General features: G+C 41.5%; 1 protein-coding gene across 17 annotated transcripts in view; it reads right to left on the bottom strand.

Annotated features, from left to right (window-relative positions):
- tns1b (tensin 1b) overlaps positions 1–17,947 on the bottom strand; it is a 203,583-nt gene that overhangs the window by 96,396 nt on the left and 89,240 nt on the right. Inside the window, exon 1 of one of the 17 annotated variants that reach the window (XM_074658338.1) lies at positions 12,634–13,447. The exons of 12 other annotated variants lie outside the window; for them this stretch is intronic. In XM_074658338.1, the coding sequence (XP_074514439.1) occupies positions 12,634–12,654 (21 nt within the window). In that variant the 5' untranslated portion in view covers positions 12,655–13,447. Of the gene's footprint in view, positions 1–12,633; positions 13,448–17,947 lie in introns of those variants that run through there. 4 more of the 17 variants (XM_074658340.1, XM_074658343.1, XM_074658344.1 and 1 more) reach the window with 4 other exon arrangements.

Genomic DNA, 17,947 nt, shown 5'->3' on the forward strand with positions numbered 1-17,947 from the left:
GCCTTTAAGTGATTTAAGTGTACTGTCTTCTTGTATACAGTGCAATTTGTTAGAGCAGAAGCAATTAGCCCATTAATCAATTATCTATCAATTATAAACTATAAAAATAAAAATAACTATTTTTATTTCATTTCAGAGATTTATTGAGTAAAAAAAACAAACATTGTTGGCAAACAAAACAAGATATTTGAAGAAGTCACCTTGGAATGTATGATGCAAATTTCTGAAATGTTATAGTCTCAATGATTAACTGAAAATAAAAGTGTGCAGGTGTATGCACCATCCATGTGTGCTCCTGTGTGTGTACTGTACTGTAAATTAAAGCGTCATGGAACAAGTATGTGTACTGTATAAAGATTAAGATCGACATCACTGCAGTAGCAAATAACCAAACGGAGATAAATCTGTGTAGATCTAATAAATATGAAGATAAAAACATAACGAAGAACACACACTGTATGTTATTCTGCTTGTGTATGAATAACTGGATTCCCAGGGAGAATTCTGACAGCCGCTGCATGTCCCTGCCATGTTTCCTCTCCACGGCCGGGACTCAAGAGTGGCCTTCTGCCGACCGGAGCGCCTGTTCATTCTCACCCCGTCTTTGTTGGACAGGACTGACGGCGTGGAGAGGGGAGAAGCTACGGCTTGTTTCTTTTGTTCCAAAGTTACAGCGGAGGTCACGTTCCCTTCCCAGGCTCTTTCAGCTAAAAGCTGGTATTTACCAGCACGCTAATTTACACATTTAGCATGGCTCTCACTGTCTGGCACCAGGCCAAGTGGTGGGGACGAGGAAGGAGGAGGAGGAGGAGGAGGAGGAGGAGGGGGCGAGAGAAGAAGGCAGTTTTGAAGAATCCGGGTTGAGAGAAGGGGGTGGGGAAGTGTACGCCCTTTGGCATCCATACTTAAAGTCCCTTGTTTATTTTTTGCTTTTGATGGGAAGCAACCTAATTTAAGTTTTCACTGCCAATCCCATTTCAATTTATTCCATACTGAAGCAACTCTTGGACATTTCGGGCAGAGTGCTTGCTTGCCGTGTTACCGGAAGACAGATGACAAGATCAATATCTATTTCATCTTTCTATATACTGTACAGAGAAATGTCTCAGAGGTGTTTTCCTTAGCTTAAAGTGGGGGGTACGCAGAATGTTTTTGGCATCATTGGGCAAAAAATCCATAATAACCTTTCAGCATATTGTAATTCAAGTGTTCTGAGAGAAAACTAGACTTCTGCACCTCCTCATGGCTCTGTTTTAAGGCTTTAGAAAATCTAGCCCATGACGGGAGGCTTTGGCCAATCACAGGTCATTTCAGATCATTTCAGAGAGAGAGAGCGTTCCTATTGGCTGTTCATTCAGGAGGCAGCTGTCAATCATTCGCGAACTCCGGTCAAACGTTTAAACTAGGCAGCGCTGATCAAATATGTATTAATATTCTGTTACTGTGATGCCTATTTCTTGTGTAAAATGTTTCCAGAAACATCTTGTAGTGTACTGTTTAGCTGTAAAATGAGAATGGGCGGTGCTTGGTATTTCCTCAACTGATCTCAACATGGCGACCGGGTCATAAACTTTCTCATTTTACAGCTAAACAGTACACTACAAAATGTTCCTGAAAACATTTTATGCAAGAAATAGGCATTACAGTAACAGAATATTAACATGATTTTTTTTTCAAATTTCCTGTCTCATGTACTACTGTCAGGATATAGTGACGGTTTTATATAAATAACTTTATCTAATCATATTTGCTCAAATTTCACCTACTGCTGCTTTAATGCTCAAAAACAAGAAGCAGGGGAAAACTTCAGCCTCTGTCAAGAGTGAATAATAGTCTTTCAACATCTACCCCATTTGGTATCTTAGTGACACTGTTAAAGATGAAAACATTTTTCCACATGATGTCATTGGACATCTGCTCCCTCGCAGGAGATGTTAGGAACCAGTGTAAAGACATGCGCGCATGATACGTCAGACAGGAGAGGCTTCAACGGAAAAGGGTTGCAGGAATGACTATGAGCCAAAATAATTGGGGTGTATCAGGGGAAATAGTTAGAGATCCCCTTCAGATATGTTTCAAGGCATACATCATAACAATATTGGAATAAGTATTTGTGTCTGATAGAGTATTTTAACATGAAAAAACGTGAAAACATACTTCACATGCATTATTCTGCACAGTGAAGGTCAAACAACACAACAGTTACAATAAGCAAAACACAGTTTTGAGTGGAGGGAGACTTTAAAGTTTATTCTACCCTTAAGCCACAAGACTGACTGCCAGGTCAGAAACTAGTCCCAAAAGTGATTGAAAATGATGCTGTAGGCCTTCCACTGTGTCCCTAAATACACAGAAAAATAACCACATAATATGATGTCATGGTTATTACAGTTATTGTGGTAACTGTGCACACTAATATTAAACATGGCAGAGTGCAGGATTTGCCACAGTCTTAACCATATTATATCACCGTACTGTGCTCTTGAGGACAGGCTAATGAAACGGGATTTAGTTAACAAAAACAATCTCAGCACCAGGTCCATTTAGTAGCTTTCAATCCTATCACTTCATTTTCATCAGCAGATGGAGCTGCCCAGAAATGTGTGTAATGTTGAAATCATCACTTTTCAGAGCACTGAAGGAGATTGTCCTCCCCCCTAAAAAACATTATTCCATAGGTTGTTTGTACAAGCAGCTTATTACAACCCGTATTTATGTTTATTGTAAGACTTCTAGAGGCCGTAGTAATTATGACGAGAGCAAAGGAGGAAATCAGGTGACATAGTAAAGACGTAGGATGGAGGCCGGGATGGATGATGGGCCAAAAGGACTCTAACCCAGGGGCCGCTGCTCGTGTCCCATGCCAAACTAAAAGTCAATGTTGAGCTATTTTAATTCATGTACGGTACGTACGTTAACTTACACAACGCACTTAACATATGCCACATAAGTAACGTACTTAACTCACATCAAGTATGTAACGTTTTTAACTTACGTCACATACTTAACTTACGTCACATACTTAACTAACTTAACATACATCACATAGGTAACGTACTGAACTTATGTCACATCCTTAATTTACGCCACATACGTAACATACTTAACTTACATCACGTAAGTAACGTACTTAACTTACATCACATAAGTAACGTACTTAACTTACATCACGTACGTAACGTAATTAACTTACATCATGTACGTAATGTAGGTTAACTTACAAAGGTAACTTAAAGTTACGTAGCAAACATGCTTATTTTAACCCGCACCATGCTCTTTTCCTAAACCTAACCAAGTAGTGTTGTTGCCTAAACCTAACCAAACTACGACCGTTTCACATTATTAAACACATGTTTAAAACTGTGAATGTTACCTTTAGGTATAAGGACGTGTTGTTCTCTTGCCACCGGTAGGGGCACTAAATAGAAAACGCTCCTGTGGGTCGTATTAGAGGGTCGTAACAAATGACCTGTGTGGTCGTATGGGTTGGAGGACTTGTTGAAGATGAAGATCAGCTACTAAATGGACCTTGTGGTGCCATTATTTTGTCAACTACTCAAAGACACATTGGGTTCAGTGCAGTCTGTGATGCTCTTACCATGTATATTTTGTGGAAGCTTGAACTGTGATAGCTGCTGTCTTTCTAGGCTATATTGACTTTGTGTGAGGAGTGCCTCTGTCTCGGAAGGCAGGTGGTTGTTGTCAGCAGGGAAATTGGACAAGCTGAGGCGAGCCTGCGCTAAGAGTCAACCACGACAAGATAAGCTATTAACTTATAACTCTGGCAAAAAAAGCCCCGAGGAGGGAAGGATATTTATGTTAACATGCAAGGATCTTACAGGCAACTAACTCACACCTACACACTTTGCTGTATGTAATGACAGATGGATGGGCGGGTTTGGGGTTTCACATTTAATCCCGCCAAAGTCTCGCCTCGTCTTTCTCCTCCTCCTCTGCCTCCTTTATCTATTTATCTTTCAACTCCCCTTTTCTTTTTTTTTTTTTGCACAAAATTGTTTTCCTCACGCATGCATCAACAGTTGAATATGGGAAATGTCAGAATAGAGATTATGTAAGAAGTAATTGTGAGGTTCACTCAACACGTGCATTCGAAATCTACTGACAGATATATCGATACATTCTCAGACCTGCATAACCAGACTCCTGCAAGCATTAATCACTGCTGCACAAACACTACTATAATAAATATTAATAACACGTCTCGGGAGGCAAAATCAACACTGCCATTAGCAAGTCATAAACAAGCTGGGAAAAACTATCAAGGCCATTACAGTCTTCTTTTGATGTAGAACTATCCAGCAGAGCAACCATGCCAGTACTGTATGTACATCCATCCAAAACATAGAAAGCTATTGAAAATGAAGTGCAAAAAAACTACCCAAAATACTACATTTTACATTACTTCCTAGAAGTAAGAAGAGACGTATTAATGCTTTAATGGCCAGACAAACATCTCCTCATCTTTTAGCACACCAGTCCTCAAGTCTCAGCTGCGTGGAGAGATTCAGGAACCTGGCACCGACGTTTCCTGTCTTTCTGTTCAAGACCAAGCCCCCTTCCCCATCAATCAGCCATGAAAAGCAAACAACAACATGAGGCCTTTCTTGCAAAACCAAAGAACCAGGTCTGCTTTCTATAAACATTCCTCAGAGAGACATGAAGGCTTGATAAGAGGGGGAAAAAAAAGGAAAACAACCTCTTCACCCTCCCAGTCGACGATTGGCACACACACACACGGGCACATACTTCACATAGTGTTCACATGGATGCTCAGTCACATGGAATCATACCGCACTTTCACTCATGTTTTTAATAGATTTGGCCGACTGACAATCAAAGGTAACTGATTGCACGATTTTTATCCATCACCTGAGCATGACATTTAAAGGGGATATTTCATGCTCATCTTCAGGTTCATACCTGTATTTTTGGTTTCTCTTAGAACATGATTACGTGGTTTAATGTTCAAACATTATTTTTCCTATACTGTCTGTCTGAATATACCTGTATTCCACCTCTGTCTGAAACGGTCCATTTTAACGCCTGTGTCTTTAAGAAAAAGCCCAGTCTGGTCTTACTCGATTGCGAGAAAAATATGGTGCACCTTTGCAAAGGTAGTTCTCAAGCTGTGGGCGGTATATTCTAATGAGCCTGCATGTGACATAGGAAGGGGAGCCACATCTGAATGGCTTGTTGAATCACGTTTTCTGATACAGGCAGCCCACAAAAAACTGACTGGGTTGTCTTGTTTCACAGTTTGTGGGTTGGTAGGCACTCAAGATACCCGAATGCAGAAGCACAAGTACTGAAAAAGTGAGCTTTTCATGATATGTCATAGGGCTGTGAGCGCGTTAACGCAAATTTGTTTTAACGCCACTAATTTCTTTAACGCATTAACGGAACTTGCAATTTTTAGGTTGTATTGGGTTTAGTTTTAAAGCTAGAGTGAAGATACTGACATCATATGAAACTAAAAAGCTAAGGAATCCATTGTTACCAACCATGTCATACTAGCTTGTCGCTCCAAACTTACGCTAAATTTTGTCAAGGAAAAACTGGCATGGCCATTTTCAAAGGGGTCCCTTGACCTCTGACCTCAACATGTGAATGAAAATGGGTTCTATGGGTACCCACGAATCTCCCCTTTACAGACATGAACACTTTATGATAATCACATGCAGTTTGGGTTAAGTCATAGTCAAGTCAGCACACTGACACACTGACAGCTGTTGTTGCCTGTTGGGCTGCAGTTTGCCATGTTATGATTTGAGCATATTTTTTATGCTAAATGCAGTACCTGTGAGGGTTTCTGGCTAATATTTGCTATCGTTTTGTGTTTATGATTGATTTCTAATAATTAAAATATACATAAATTTGTATAAAGCAAGCATATTTGTCCATTCCCATGTTGGTAAGAGTATTAAATAATTGACAAATCTCCCTTTTAAGGTACATTTTTAACAGATAAAAATCTGTGATTAACTATGGACAATCATGCAATTAATCACGCTTAAATATTTTAATCGATTGACAGTATGTCCCCTTTAAATTCTTCATAATCTGAAAGCTGTCATTTTATTGGGCAACATGGTAATCATGAAGATTTACAGTCAAAAGTTCATACTTGTGCAGGGCTATACCATTTTTCCAGTACATTTTAATTCATAACAATTCCAGTAAAAAACAATATACCCATCCTCATCTGAGGACTGGATTTACTGTAAGCAACACAGGGATAAGAAGGTTAGGGAAGTTCAGAGAGTTCAGAAATGGTTATTACGTCAAAGTAATAAAAATTGTATCATATTCAATGATGAAAAAACATTGAAACCAGTTAGTTTAGAAAACCTTACAAAATAAACAAGGTGGCAAAAGCGGCCCCACCCACTCGATTCCCTCCTGGTGGCTGTACCACTGCTTTCCAATAACTTCTAATGCAAGTTGATGCCTCGAGAGCACAGCCAGGAGCTGCTTCTCCAAATCTGCCATAAATCTTAAAAGAAGCTGTATGCAGTGATGTAATATGTGACCACAGAGGTTCAAAGCAATGGCATCTTGTCAAAGTGCATTAGAATCACGTCAAAGTATTAAAGTCAGCAACTAAATCCAGAGTTAGGATAGAAACCCACTAGTGGGGTGATGGAGGGGAATTCTTAAAATGTGACATCATGAAACCTTGCCTTTCTTGTGCCTTCTGAATAAACACACTGAAAGATGTCATTCTCCCTCTCCGCCAATGTACAACATCCTATAGCCCATCTGCATCTGAGGGCATCGGGCAACAAAAGCCGAATAAATCTATAGATCTGCAACTCTCCGCATGGCCTAAACATCACAAAACTTCAGCTGAGTTTCATTGGAGGAGCCACATTCAATAAACATCATGTTGCTTTTAAGCCAAAATAGATCTGTGTTAGGGAATCAGGGTTAGGGTTTGCAAGATGGAGCCTTGCAAGGGTCAAATAAGGCCTTCTACCTCCACAACAAAATCATACTATGTCTATACAGCTACAATATGTGATGAGAAGGCAGTGTATAGCCATTGGTTTGAGTAGTTTTGCAACTGATAGGGCAGCCATCTTGGCGTTGTCATGGCAAATGGGGAACAATATCATTTGGTGGTCAAAAATGTAAAGCTGCTTGTCAAACTATAAAGCCATGTCAAAGACTGGGAACGTTTTTTTCCCATTCTTTCTTGTTTCTTGACTATGAAAAATGCAAACGCTGTGTAAGAAAGGGCCATTATACCAGGCTTTAAGCTTGATTGCACGGAGTCATTTAAAAGATTAGCCGTCATTAAACGTTTCACTATAATGTTCCTCTTTTTAGGGGTATTATGAGAAGTTCCTCTATTTAAGGGGTATTAGACTGTGAAGGTCTGCAGAAAGCTTTGGTCTGAGTGTGCTGGCACCAGTTGTCACTGAAGGACAAATGGGGAGAAACAATGATTGTGGGCAAGTGGTTTCATTTAGAGTTGAGCTTTTCTTGAAAGGAAACCAACAAAGTCACTTTCTACCCATTCTTGTCTGAAACACCGACCTGATTTAATGCACAAGTTTGGTGAAAACACCAGTTTGAGTTGCAGCACAAAATAAAACCAAACAATGAAACTGAAAACATTTCTTCCGTTCCGTGTGAATGAACGAGGCATGACTTGGTCCAAGTTGGTGGTCTTTGTCGCGTCTTAACCGTACTGAGCTGTTACAGCCTCAAAGCAGTAAATTCTAAAGGGGACCACTGTTCATTTTAACTGCAACCGGATATGTTCCTTCATACACTCTTTAAACGCCTTCCTCTGGGCCTATGACAGCAGTTTCTCACATGTGCCAGACGAGCTGCTAAGTAACGACCATAAGTGAAACATATGACGCCCTTGGAAAACGTGAAGCTTTTACTGTGCCTTCATTGGATACTATTAATCATACTAAAAGCCCAACGGTATGGCATGATGCTTTGGCACGGCTATAGATTATTTATGTTGCTAATGTATTGCAGGTTCACAGTTTGTGCCAGAATTTAGTCCAGAGGACAAACACATTGCTGTGGACACATTACAGTTCTACGGAGCATTTTGTGAGGATGAAAGAAATTAAAAAAATAGAACATAATTAGTATTACATTAAGCAGGATATGTATCAAGCCATGTATTGATTTACCATATGCTGTATATGCAAACTTTGTACTTGAGCATAGCTTTGAGTAAATGGTCAAACTTGTCACTTGCTCATATTTCAATGTAACTTTATGCCCTTGAATCAAGGGCCAATGCCAAGTTTTCTATATATCTAGTAGAGGTGGGGGAAAAAAATTGATTCACCTATGTATCGCGTTTTTTTTTTACGATTTTGAAATTGATTTTTTTAATGCCAGAATCTATATATTTGCTCCATTTTTAGTCCATGCGGAGGTAGTAGGAAGTTATCGCTTTTATTGTTGCAGTCTGAGTGACGTGACGTCATATCCGTTCCAACTCCGTCAACCAAAACAAACTAGCCAGCCACCACGAGCCGAAACGAAAAAGTGAAAAACGGTGGAGGTTCCTGCGTGGATACGACCTGCACCCACACGTGTTAAATCCAAAGTGGTAAACACTAAGTATGGAAACAATTTAGGTTTCACTCATTGCAGGAAAAGCAGAGCTAGACATCATGGCTAAAGCTGCATGCTAACTCTGTCATGGATAGGAAACATTATCGTATTGCGGTAACGTGCGGTCATGTCAGCCGTCACTCTCATCTCCATGGTCAAATCGGCCGACGCTACAACTGTAGAGCACCCATATACTGACATTTATGTTAAATGCATTCAAACGGCCCTGATGGAGCTGACCATGGATGTATAAAGAGAACGCTGCTGACGGGAGACGGACTTGGCGAAGTTAGCGGAAGTCTACATGTGTGTCTACGTCTGGTTTTCAAAATAAGGTGTCTCTGACCACATACATGCTGAAAATCAAACATTCTTACTGTATTAATTTAGATATTTTTCAAAGTAAAAGTCCCTAGAAGTGTATGATTCAACTTGTTCCCATGGTCTAGTGTTAAAAAAAGGTAACAAAAATCGCAATAAATCGATATATCACATCGCATTACTTGTAGAATCGCAAAACTTAAAAATCGCAATACCTATCGAATCAACACCCAAGTATCGTGATTGTATCGAATTGAAAGATAGATGATTCGTCCCAGCCCTAATATCTAGTATCCATCAATCTGTTTGGATGCATGGGGAGAAGAGGAAAGGAGAGGAACAATGAAACAGCAAATTAAAACTAGAATTATCGCCCTACGGTTCCGCCAGCCGGTCAAATTACAGTTTACGTCCATGTCCGTGTAAAATGTCATCACTTCATCATTTCATCCTGTTAGAAATTTGTGTGAAATTGTCATAATTAGCATATGAATTCTTGAGTTATGGCCAAAAACATGTCTTGTGAGGTCACAGTGACCTTGACCTTTGACCACCAAAATCGAATCAGTTCATCTTTAAGTCCAAGTGGACGTCGGTGCCACATTTGAAGGAATTCCCTCCAGGTGTTCCTGAGATATTCACATGAATGGAACATACGGACAGACATACAGCTGGACATACGGACAATCCAAAGACATAATGACTTCAGCTACGGCTTTCGCCTGCACGGAAAGCATAAAAACAAACTAAAATGTTCTCTTTTACAATACATAGTAATGTAAGAGGTTGAGCTGCGTCTGCAAGGACTGAAACACACACACACACACACCAAGGAAGGATTACGTCAGCAGAGAAGCATGAGAATTCATGCTGGTGGTTTTATATGGTCCATGGACCACTGCCTTATCCCTAATCCCAGAACCTCACACACACACACGGACATAATCTCCCAACACACACCTTCCCAAACTGCCCAACCCTTTCTATATGCCCGTCCTGGCTTCATGTGCGGTTTATGTGTGTCTGTGGTTAGGCATCTATCATGAGCTGCCTAAAGGAGGGACGGGGGGTTGACTGGAGCACTGTTTCCCTGGCAGATGGTAATGATGAAAAATGTCCTCTCTGAAATCCAGTCCGGCACGGGCTCCCTGCCAGTGGATGTATACGCCATTCCCACACAACCAGGAGTCATGGGTAATGCCGCTGTCCGGGCAGGACAGTGCTGTGTTACATTGAAATGTTTGACAAGGAATGCTTAACAGGAATGTGTGGGTCACACATCATGTGACAAGTGCCGACAAATCTGATGTCAAATATCGCACAATACAGCATATAGAGGTGCTCTAATCAATACTTTTATACCAACAATGGATCAAATGCAGCGTTGCGTCATGAAGAAAATACTACGTTTCTGCAAACCGCGGACATGTTGAATGTGGACATTTTTGCATTCAGTCAGAGCAAGTGACGTAGTATATCGTGCGACCGTTGTTGAAAGTTACGTGGTATAATAACGAGTATACAGTAACCAATACAGGTCCACAAAGGTCAAACAAACACATGACTTTCACCCAGGAGACCACTGTTCATGTCCCAGGTGAAAGCAAAAGGAAACGCTGAGTTTACTCTTTTACCGTTGTTTCACGCACCAATGTTTCACGTACCGTTGTTTCACGCACCAATGTTTCACGTACCATAGTTTTGTTTATGTAACATTATGTAAGACAGTCCGCTAAGGGCGTTACATTGTTGCGTTATTTCAACAAAAAAACTTGACGCATTTTCTAACCTTAACGTAGTTTTGTTGCCTAAACCTAACCAATCGTTTCACAACGTTAACCACGTGTCATTGTGCATTTCTGCAAGCCAGATACGGGGCTGATACGGACCCCCTCGAAAACGAGATGATCATCTCAATGGATTATCCTGATATAATATACTTCATTCATATGAAACATATTTATGAAAAGTTTTTTTGGGATTCAGGAACGTCAACATTAAACGGATCCCATGGTTTGCAGAAAAGCCATAATTTTCTCTGCCGGCTGAGTTGTTGAATGACTATGTGAAATGTGACTAGTAGTGACGAACCCACACAGGATTATCACACAACGCAGTTCACCTCAGCTCTATCGAGTGTTTTAGCTTCTTTAAGCCGAAGTCACAGCCAACAAATGTCCTCAATGAGCATCTTAAATCCAAAATCTAAAAGTTGTGTTTAATCCAATTATCACAAATCAACTCCAGTATAGGATTACTGGGCTTCTGGTCCTCTGCGCATATAATGAAGCTGCCATGTAGATTATAGACTGCTGTGCACACTGTACTTGATGGGAACCTGGAAGCTGCAGGGTACTGTACATACACAATGCACAGAGAGCCAGAGATGTATATAGCCAGGACTGATTTGACTCACTGGCCTGGTGCAAGACCGTTCTACAGTATAACTAGAACGTCACAGGGATGACACCAGCAACAACCAACAGGACCCGCATCTGGCTGCCATTGTAGTTCTATTGAAATACAGTACATTAACGCATTTATTTGCAACATATTTGAATGACTAAACACAATTTAAGTCTTATCTTACATAGTATAATGGTGGTGCTAGCAGCACTACATCCTCCTAAACAAATAAGAATCCGTTAAGAAGCCATGCACCACCACAGACCGGGTTGATAGGGAAAATCACAGTTGTCAGCGTACAGTGCTACCTTGCAAAATCTATGTATCTCACACTATGCCCTTATTCTCTTTCTCCTAAATTTGAAGCAAATCGGAGGCAATTGTGACTCACTCTACGTGCCAAAAATTCCCAAAGCACTGTCGTTTTTTCTCACGCCTGGGGCGATGTTTTCTGTGCAACAACTTTTGTGAAACTGCGGCTGACTTCATGGCTGCAGACACACCGACATGGAAATCAGTGGAAGAGAGCTTACGCACACACACTTTCTCCCTCTCGTGAAAAACATAATACATATTTCATAGATGAAACACTTTCTACCACAAATGTGTGTTCTTTTTCAAACTGTGCTTTGAAAATTGGGTCAGAAAGGGATGAATACAGACACACACGCACATACAGTACACACTAAAGTACCGTCGATAGGTGCTGAGAAGAGAAGAGAAGAGGCATACAGTACAGTACGCCACCGCTGTCGTTCCAGCCATGACCATGGGCCACCAACCGCAAAACATGGTAAGCCAAGGAGACCACACACAGACACTCCAGCCCTCCAGAAAACAAGCAGTGCTTTACATTACATCCACACATACATACAACGTCTACAGTGATACAACAAACACAAATTCCAAGCTCTTACATGCTCACATTCCTGTCATCCATACCAGTTACACATACTAGAAGCAGCGCTGTGCACACACACACGTCATGATTACTTTTTCAGACACACATATCCATACAAACTGTACATCTACTGCATGAATGCATGTGCAAAAAACACATTAAAACCTACTAGTACCGCAGCAATGCCAGGATGCATACATGCCAAAAAAAAAACATACATCTGAGAGCACTTAAAGCTTTCTCTTTCTCCCTACCGAATAAAGCAAATCCATAATGCGGAGGGTTTGCTGTGAAACAGAGCACAGCACAAGCCAACACTTGGGACAGCCAGGCGCTCCAACAGACAACCAGACATCAGCAGCTCTTTTCCCCCCTCTTACAACCACACTCCTTACCTGAAACACTGCGGTGGCCATCCTCTCTCAGTGTGTGTGTGTGTCGTTCTCTCTTTCACTCTTTGGTTCTCTCTGTGTTTTTAGTGCTGCATGGTCCTTTCCCCCCCCTCTCTCTGTGCAGCAGAGAGGTTTTCTCTGCGCTCTCCGATCCAGATGGTTAAAGCTAAATCCACTCACTGTTACCTTGGTGCAGCACGGAGCTGGAGGAGTGTACAAGTGTGTGTGTGTGTGTCGGAGAGAGAGATAGATAGAGAGAGAGAGTTGGTGTGTGTGTGTGTGTGTGTGTGTGTGTGTGTGTGTGTGTGTGTGTTTCAGGCTCCAGGCTAATAGGTCTGGCTAGTCTCTCCCTCTCTCACTCCTCCTCCAAGAAAACGAGCATAAAAATGTCTAAAGAGTCTTTATGTGAGCGCGAGAAGTGCAGCCAAAGGCAGATCTCAACATCCCACAACTGGAAACGGCGCAGTGCAGCACTCGGCGCTGAATAAGCAGGCAAAGTCTGGCTACGGGCTAGAGCTATTTCCCCCTCTCTCTTTCTCTGCCTGAGGTTTTCTCCTCCTCCCTCTCGTTCAGTCTATTTCTCACCCTCCTCCCGAAACGGGGAGACACACGAGTAACGAGAAAGGAGAAAAAATATTGAACCGAATTTCCCAGGGAGATCAGGGGGGAAACGGGACGTGAGCTCCGAGGAAACAAAAGCACAGCTCTTTTCTTTCTCTGTCTCTCACTGTATTTCTCTCTCTTTCACCCACACACTCATTCCTCACAAGCTCATTCTTCATTCGCTCCTTGTTATCAGCTTCTCAAGTTACAGGTTAAATATGAGTTGCCCCCCCGCTCCACCCGGCTCTTTTCCTCTCTGACTTTCCCTCTCTCTCACACACACACACATTATGATACTCACACACTCGCTCTACAGCTGCAAACTAGAGAGAAAGTAATGTACCATGAATGAATCCATTGACTTCACGGCGACTCCAGAGTCAGACAGCGTCAACAGCAGTGTGGAGATACATACTTATCAGTCACCAGCTCAGCATGTCTTTCTACTCACAACACCAATAAATCACGTTGATTCCAAGAGTTCAAACTCTGTCTCGATATGCTGATACAATGAGATATGAAAGTGAACTTTAAAACCTGAAAACACAACAACATTGTAGAGTACAGTACAATACAGTAAGCCAGTTGAAGACAACCGCTGATCACTATTGATTCATTCATTCCTATGGATACAGAAAAATATCATATATGTATTAATTATATTACCTGAAATGTATTGTCTTTAAATTAGGGCTGTCAATCGATTAAAATATTTAATCACAATTAATCGCATGATTGTCCATAGTTAATTGTGATGGATCACAAATAATCACACATTTTATATCTGTTCAAAATGTACCTTAAAGGGAGATTTGTCAAGTATTTAATACTCTTATCAACATTGGAGTGAGCAAATATGCTGCTTTATGCAAATGTATATATTTATTTATTATTGGAAATCAATTAACAACACAAAACAATGAAAAATATTGTCCAGAAACCCTCACAGGTACTGCATTTAGCATTAAAAATATGCTCAAATCATAACATGGCAAACTGCAGCCCAACAGTCAACAACAGCTGTCAGTGTGTCAGTGTGCTGACTTGACTATCACCTGCCCCAAACTGCATGTGATTATCATAAAGTGGGCATGTCTGTAGAGGGGAGACTCATGGGTACCCATAGAACCCATTTTCATTCACATATCTGGAGGTCAGAGGTCAAGGGACCCCTTTGAAAATGGCCATGACAGTTTTTCCTCGCCAAAATGTAACGACAAGCTAGAATGGCACGGTTGGTACCAATGGATTCCTTAGGTTTTCTAGATGGATGCCAGAATCTTCACTCTAGCTTTAAAACTGCTACAACCTCCGAAAGATCGATGTCATTAATGCGTTAAAGACATTATTATCACGTTAAGTTTGGCAGCCCTAATTTATTTGTTGCATTTTGTTTTACAAAGTTAAGAAAGCGATGTTTAAGTCACTTCCACACAGTGAGGCTTTACGCTTATTAATTAAACTCTGGTTTTGGATCGGTGCTCGGTATTAGCCAATACCCAAAGCCCAGGTATCGGGACTAAAAAAAGTTACGCTGATGAGAGCGCTGAGACTCAATCAAATCAGTAAAATTGTGAGCTAAAACAATGAGCTGAAAGATGCTAAAAAAAATCCCAGTAGAGCAGAGCAGGACTGCTGAGTCAGGTCACGATTCTCTGTGGATTCCTCACTAAAAGCGACTTCTTTCACATTGTAGTTAGTGATTTAATCCACTGGCTTTAATCTCACCTGGAATCATGATGATAGTCAGGTAGCCTTAAAGTGCAGTCAGTGTTCTGGCATTTTAATTTGTTTCCTCAGCCTCACCAGCTTTTTTCCAGTAGCAGACAAAGGGACATTACTGAAGAATGTTTGGTGCAAATTTGTAGCATCATTAAGTAGTACGCCCCTACATGGAAAGAACGGCCACCTTCTTTGATGTTGCTCGGAAGTAATTACACGGAAGCTACTTCTAAAAGTAACACCTTTATAGCTGAAGTCGTGTTCACCAGATGTCGGCCCAGTGAGCGTCATTTAATTCACCATTAATGACAAGGGCCAGGAAGGAAGCGAGGGCTGCCACGGAGGAGACATATGGTTTATGGTAACAAAACAACATGCTTGTTTATGTGAGATGCACACCTTTAATGTAGAGACCAGGCTGAACAGAGGAACGTGGGAATTCCCCACTTGTTTTTTTTGGTGTCTGTGTTTGTCCATGTGGTTATGACTTACTGTATTTAGAGCTTTGCGTCGCCACACTCACTGCAATGCAATGCAATTTCCAACTGTGACGTCTTTGTGTGTTAGGGATTGTAAAGCATGGGAAAGGTCTGTCTGTATTTGAAGCTAATATGTTTTTCTTAGTCTGGTCTATTTCCCCGTGTCCTGGCTTTTATTACCTTCGTGATCCTGTGACTGCTGTCCGTTGGCCAAGGGTTCTTAGTACAGTATTAGCTTGAGGAAGACATTATCTCAAGTAAGTTAGACCACTAAATCATTGACAGATCCCACGACATCAGCATGAGTCCTTCCTGTATGCGTGAGTGGACAAACGCACAATTTGACTTTTCAAATGTGAAAAACATGAGGGCTCTTCCGGAAATATTGAGTGGTAAGCAAACCAGAGCAGATCAAGAGACCAATAGTCCTATGCAGATTTTGCTGTAGGGTGAATGAGCAACCCGTTCTCACTCCCCAACTCGTCAAAAACCGCCGTTTGGTCAGCGCCCCTCGGCATCGTAAATCCGACGCACGGAGGCACCATTTAGCAACAGTATGTGAGGAACCGGGCTTTCAACAAACTCCAATGTAAACCCCCAGCCATGGCGTTATTCAACGGTTGGAGCAAGTGCCGTAGTATTAATAGCGTGACAATCCGCTAAGGGCAGGCAAGAGAGGTGGTGAATGGGTCAAACAAACACAAGACTTTCAACCAAGGAGGCCAGTGTTCGTAAAAGGACACTATGCATGTAACAAGCGTAGATTGACACGCCATCCCCAGTCTATCAAAAAGTAACGCAAGAGGGGTACCCCTTGCATCCGTATCTGATGCGAGGAGGCACTGACCAAGTGGCGATATTGACGAGTTGGGAGAGAGAATGTGTCAGAATGAGAGGAAAAAGAAAGAGACAAGGACAGGAAGAAAACACAAGTACAGTGGTCTTGAGAAAAAAGTAGTTAATGAAAGATAAACAGAGAATAAGACAGAAAGAAAGGGAGGGCGTATAGAGAAAGAGGGCTGTCTGGGTTAGGTCCAGTTTCACGAGTCTGACTCAGGCTTTCCCAGGCAACAGCAGAGCCGAGCAGATCACTGTCCCCCAGCGCCCAGTGGAACGTTTCACCAACGCCCATGCAGCGTACAGACCAGATTTAACATGGATTTTTCTCCTGGATGGTCATGATTAGGCAGCAGGAGCTCAGACACAGTGGAAGCAGGCATGGGATGGAAAAAGTTGTCACTTTGAATCAAAAGACGGGCTGGAGAACTTGAACAAGAAAAAGAAAAAAGGTCTCAGAGCTCCTCCAGCATGTAACGAAGAGGTGTCCTCAACTGAGGCATTTCACCCACAGCTGTTGTAGTGGTCAGGGAAGATTAGCGTTACCGGAAGAGAGAGCGCAAGCTCAGCAACAAAAATAAAAAGGTTGAAAAACAATTTTTGTAGGGCAATTAAATCTCATGTAATTTATGCAATGGCATGCTCTACCAAGTCATTTCCCTCACTTCTTCCTTCAATCGCTGTCTCCTGCATGCACTTGGCCCATTGTTGACATTCTTTCCAGCAACTCTTGATTACTCCATCATGTTAAAGGCTGGGCGTTCCTGTTTGTTTTTCTCTGCTGTATCTATGCACATGTCGCTACCATGCAGTTACTAAATACATGGCCATGAGCCACTGCTGCTTGTGTAAGCCATTCACTCACGCACTGGAACAAGGATGAAGCTCACAGATCACTGATCTTGTTTTGCCTCTCGCAGCTACAATCATTCCCATTGAGATTGAGCAACAACAGCAACAGCAGCGTTTGTTGACGAGGTTAAAGCTGCAGGATTTTGGTCAACAATGGATTAAGTGAGTATGTGTAATGTGGAATATGTCCGGCACAACAAACGCACAGAGAAATATCACCAGACTCTGCACTTCCTGTCAAGTCTACGGAGCACTTTGGCGTTGTTTTGCTCAGTGTTTTGGTTGTACACGGCCTGCGACTTTACTGTTACAGTTCAGTCTTGTCGACTTCAGGTGGCCTGAAACATGACTCCGATCCATGTCTGCTGAATGTTTAAATAAGAAACTGTTAGCTAACATGTTAGCCGTAACAACTCTATAAGGTGATAATATGTCAATGTTGAGTTTACAGCTGTTTTTTGCTGCCCCCAAGTGGCCAAAAAAAAATCAATGAGTGCAACCCTCATCCTACCACCCTATTTAACACACAAGGACTGCTACCGACTGGGGACCCCAAGAAAAAAAAACACTGTAAGAAACAACCATCAAAGCAATATGTGCTAAAATTGAGCGCTTTGACAATACATTTGTATTTTTTTTAAAAAAGCACTATTCAATTCAGAAACAGAAAACAATGATATGAAGTCATTAACAATTGATTGACAAAGTCATACAAATTGGAATGATAGCATAAAGCAAATGACAAAAAGTATACTCTCAGGGCCTGCAGGTTCACCAGTTGGTAGGATTAAGGTTAAAGTCTCACTGTTCTCCCAAGACTGCAT

The sequence above is a fragment of the Sebastes fasciatus genome, chromosome 14 (assembly GCF_043250625.1).
Source record: "Sebastes fasciatus isolate fSebFas1 chromosome 14, fSebFas1.pri, whole genome shotgun sequence".
NCBI lineage: Eukaryota > Metazoa > Chordata > Actinopteri > Perciformes > Sebastidae > Sebastes > Sebastes fasciatus.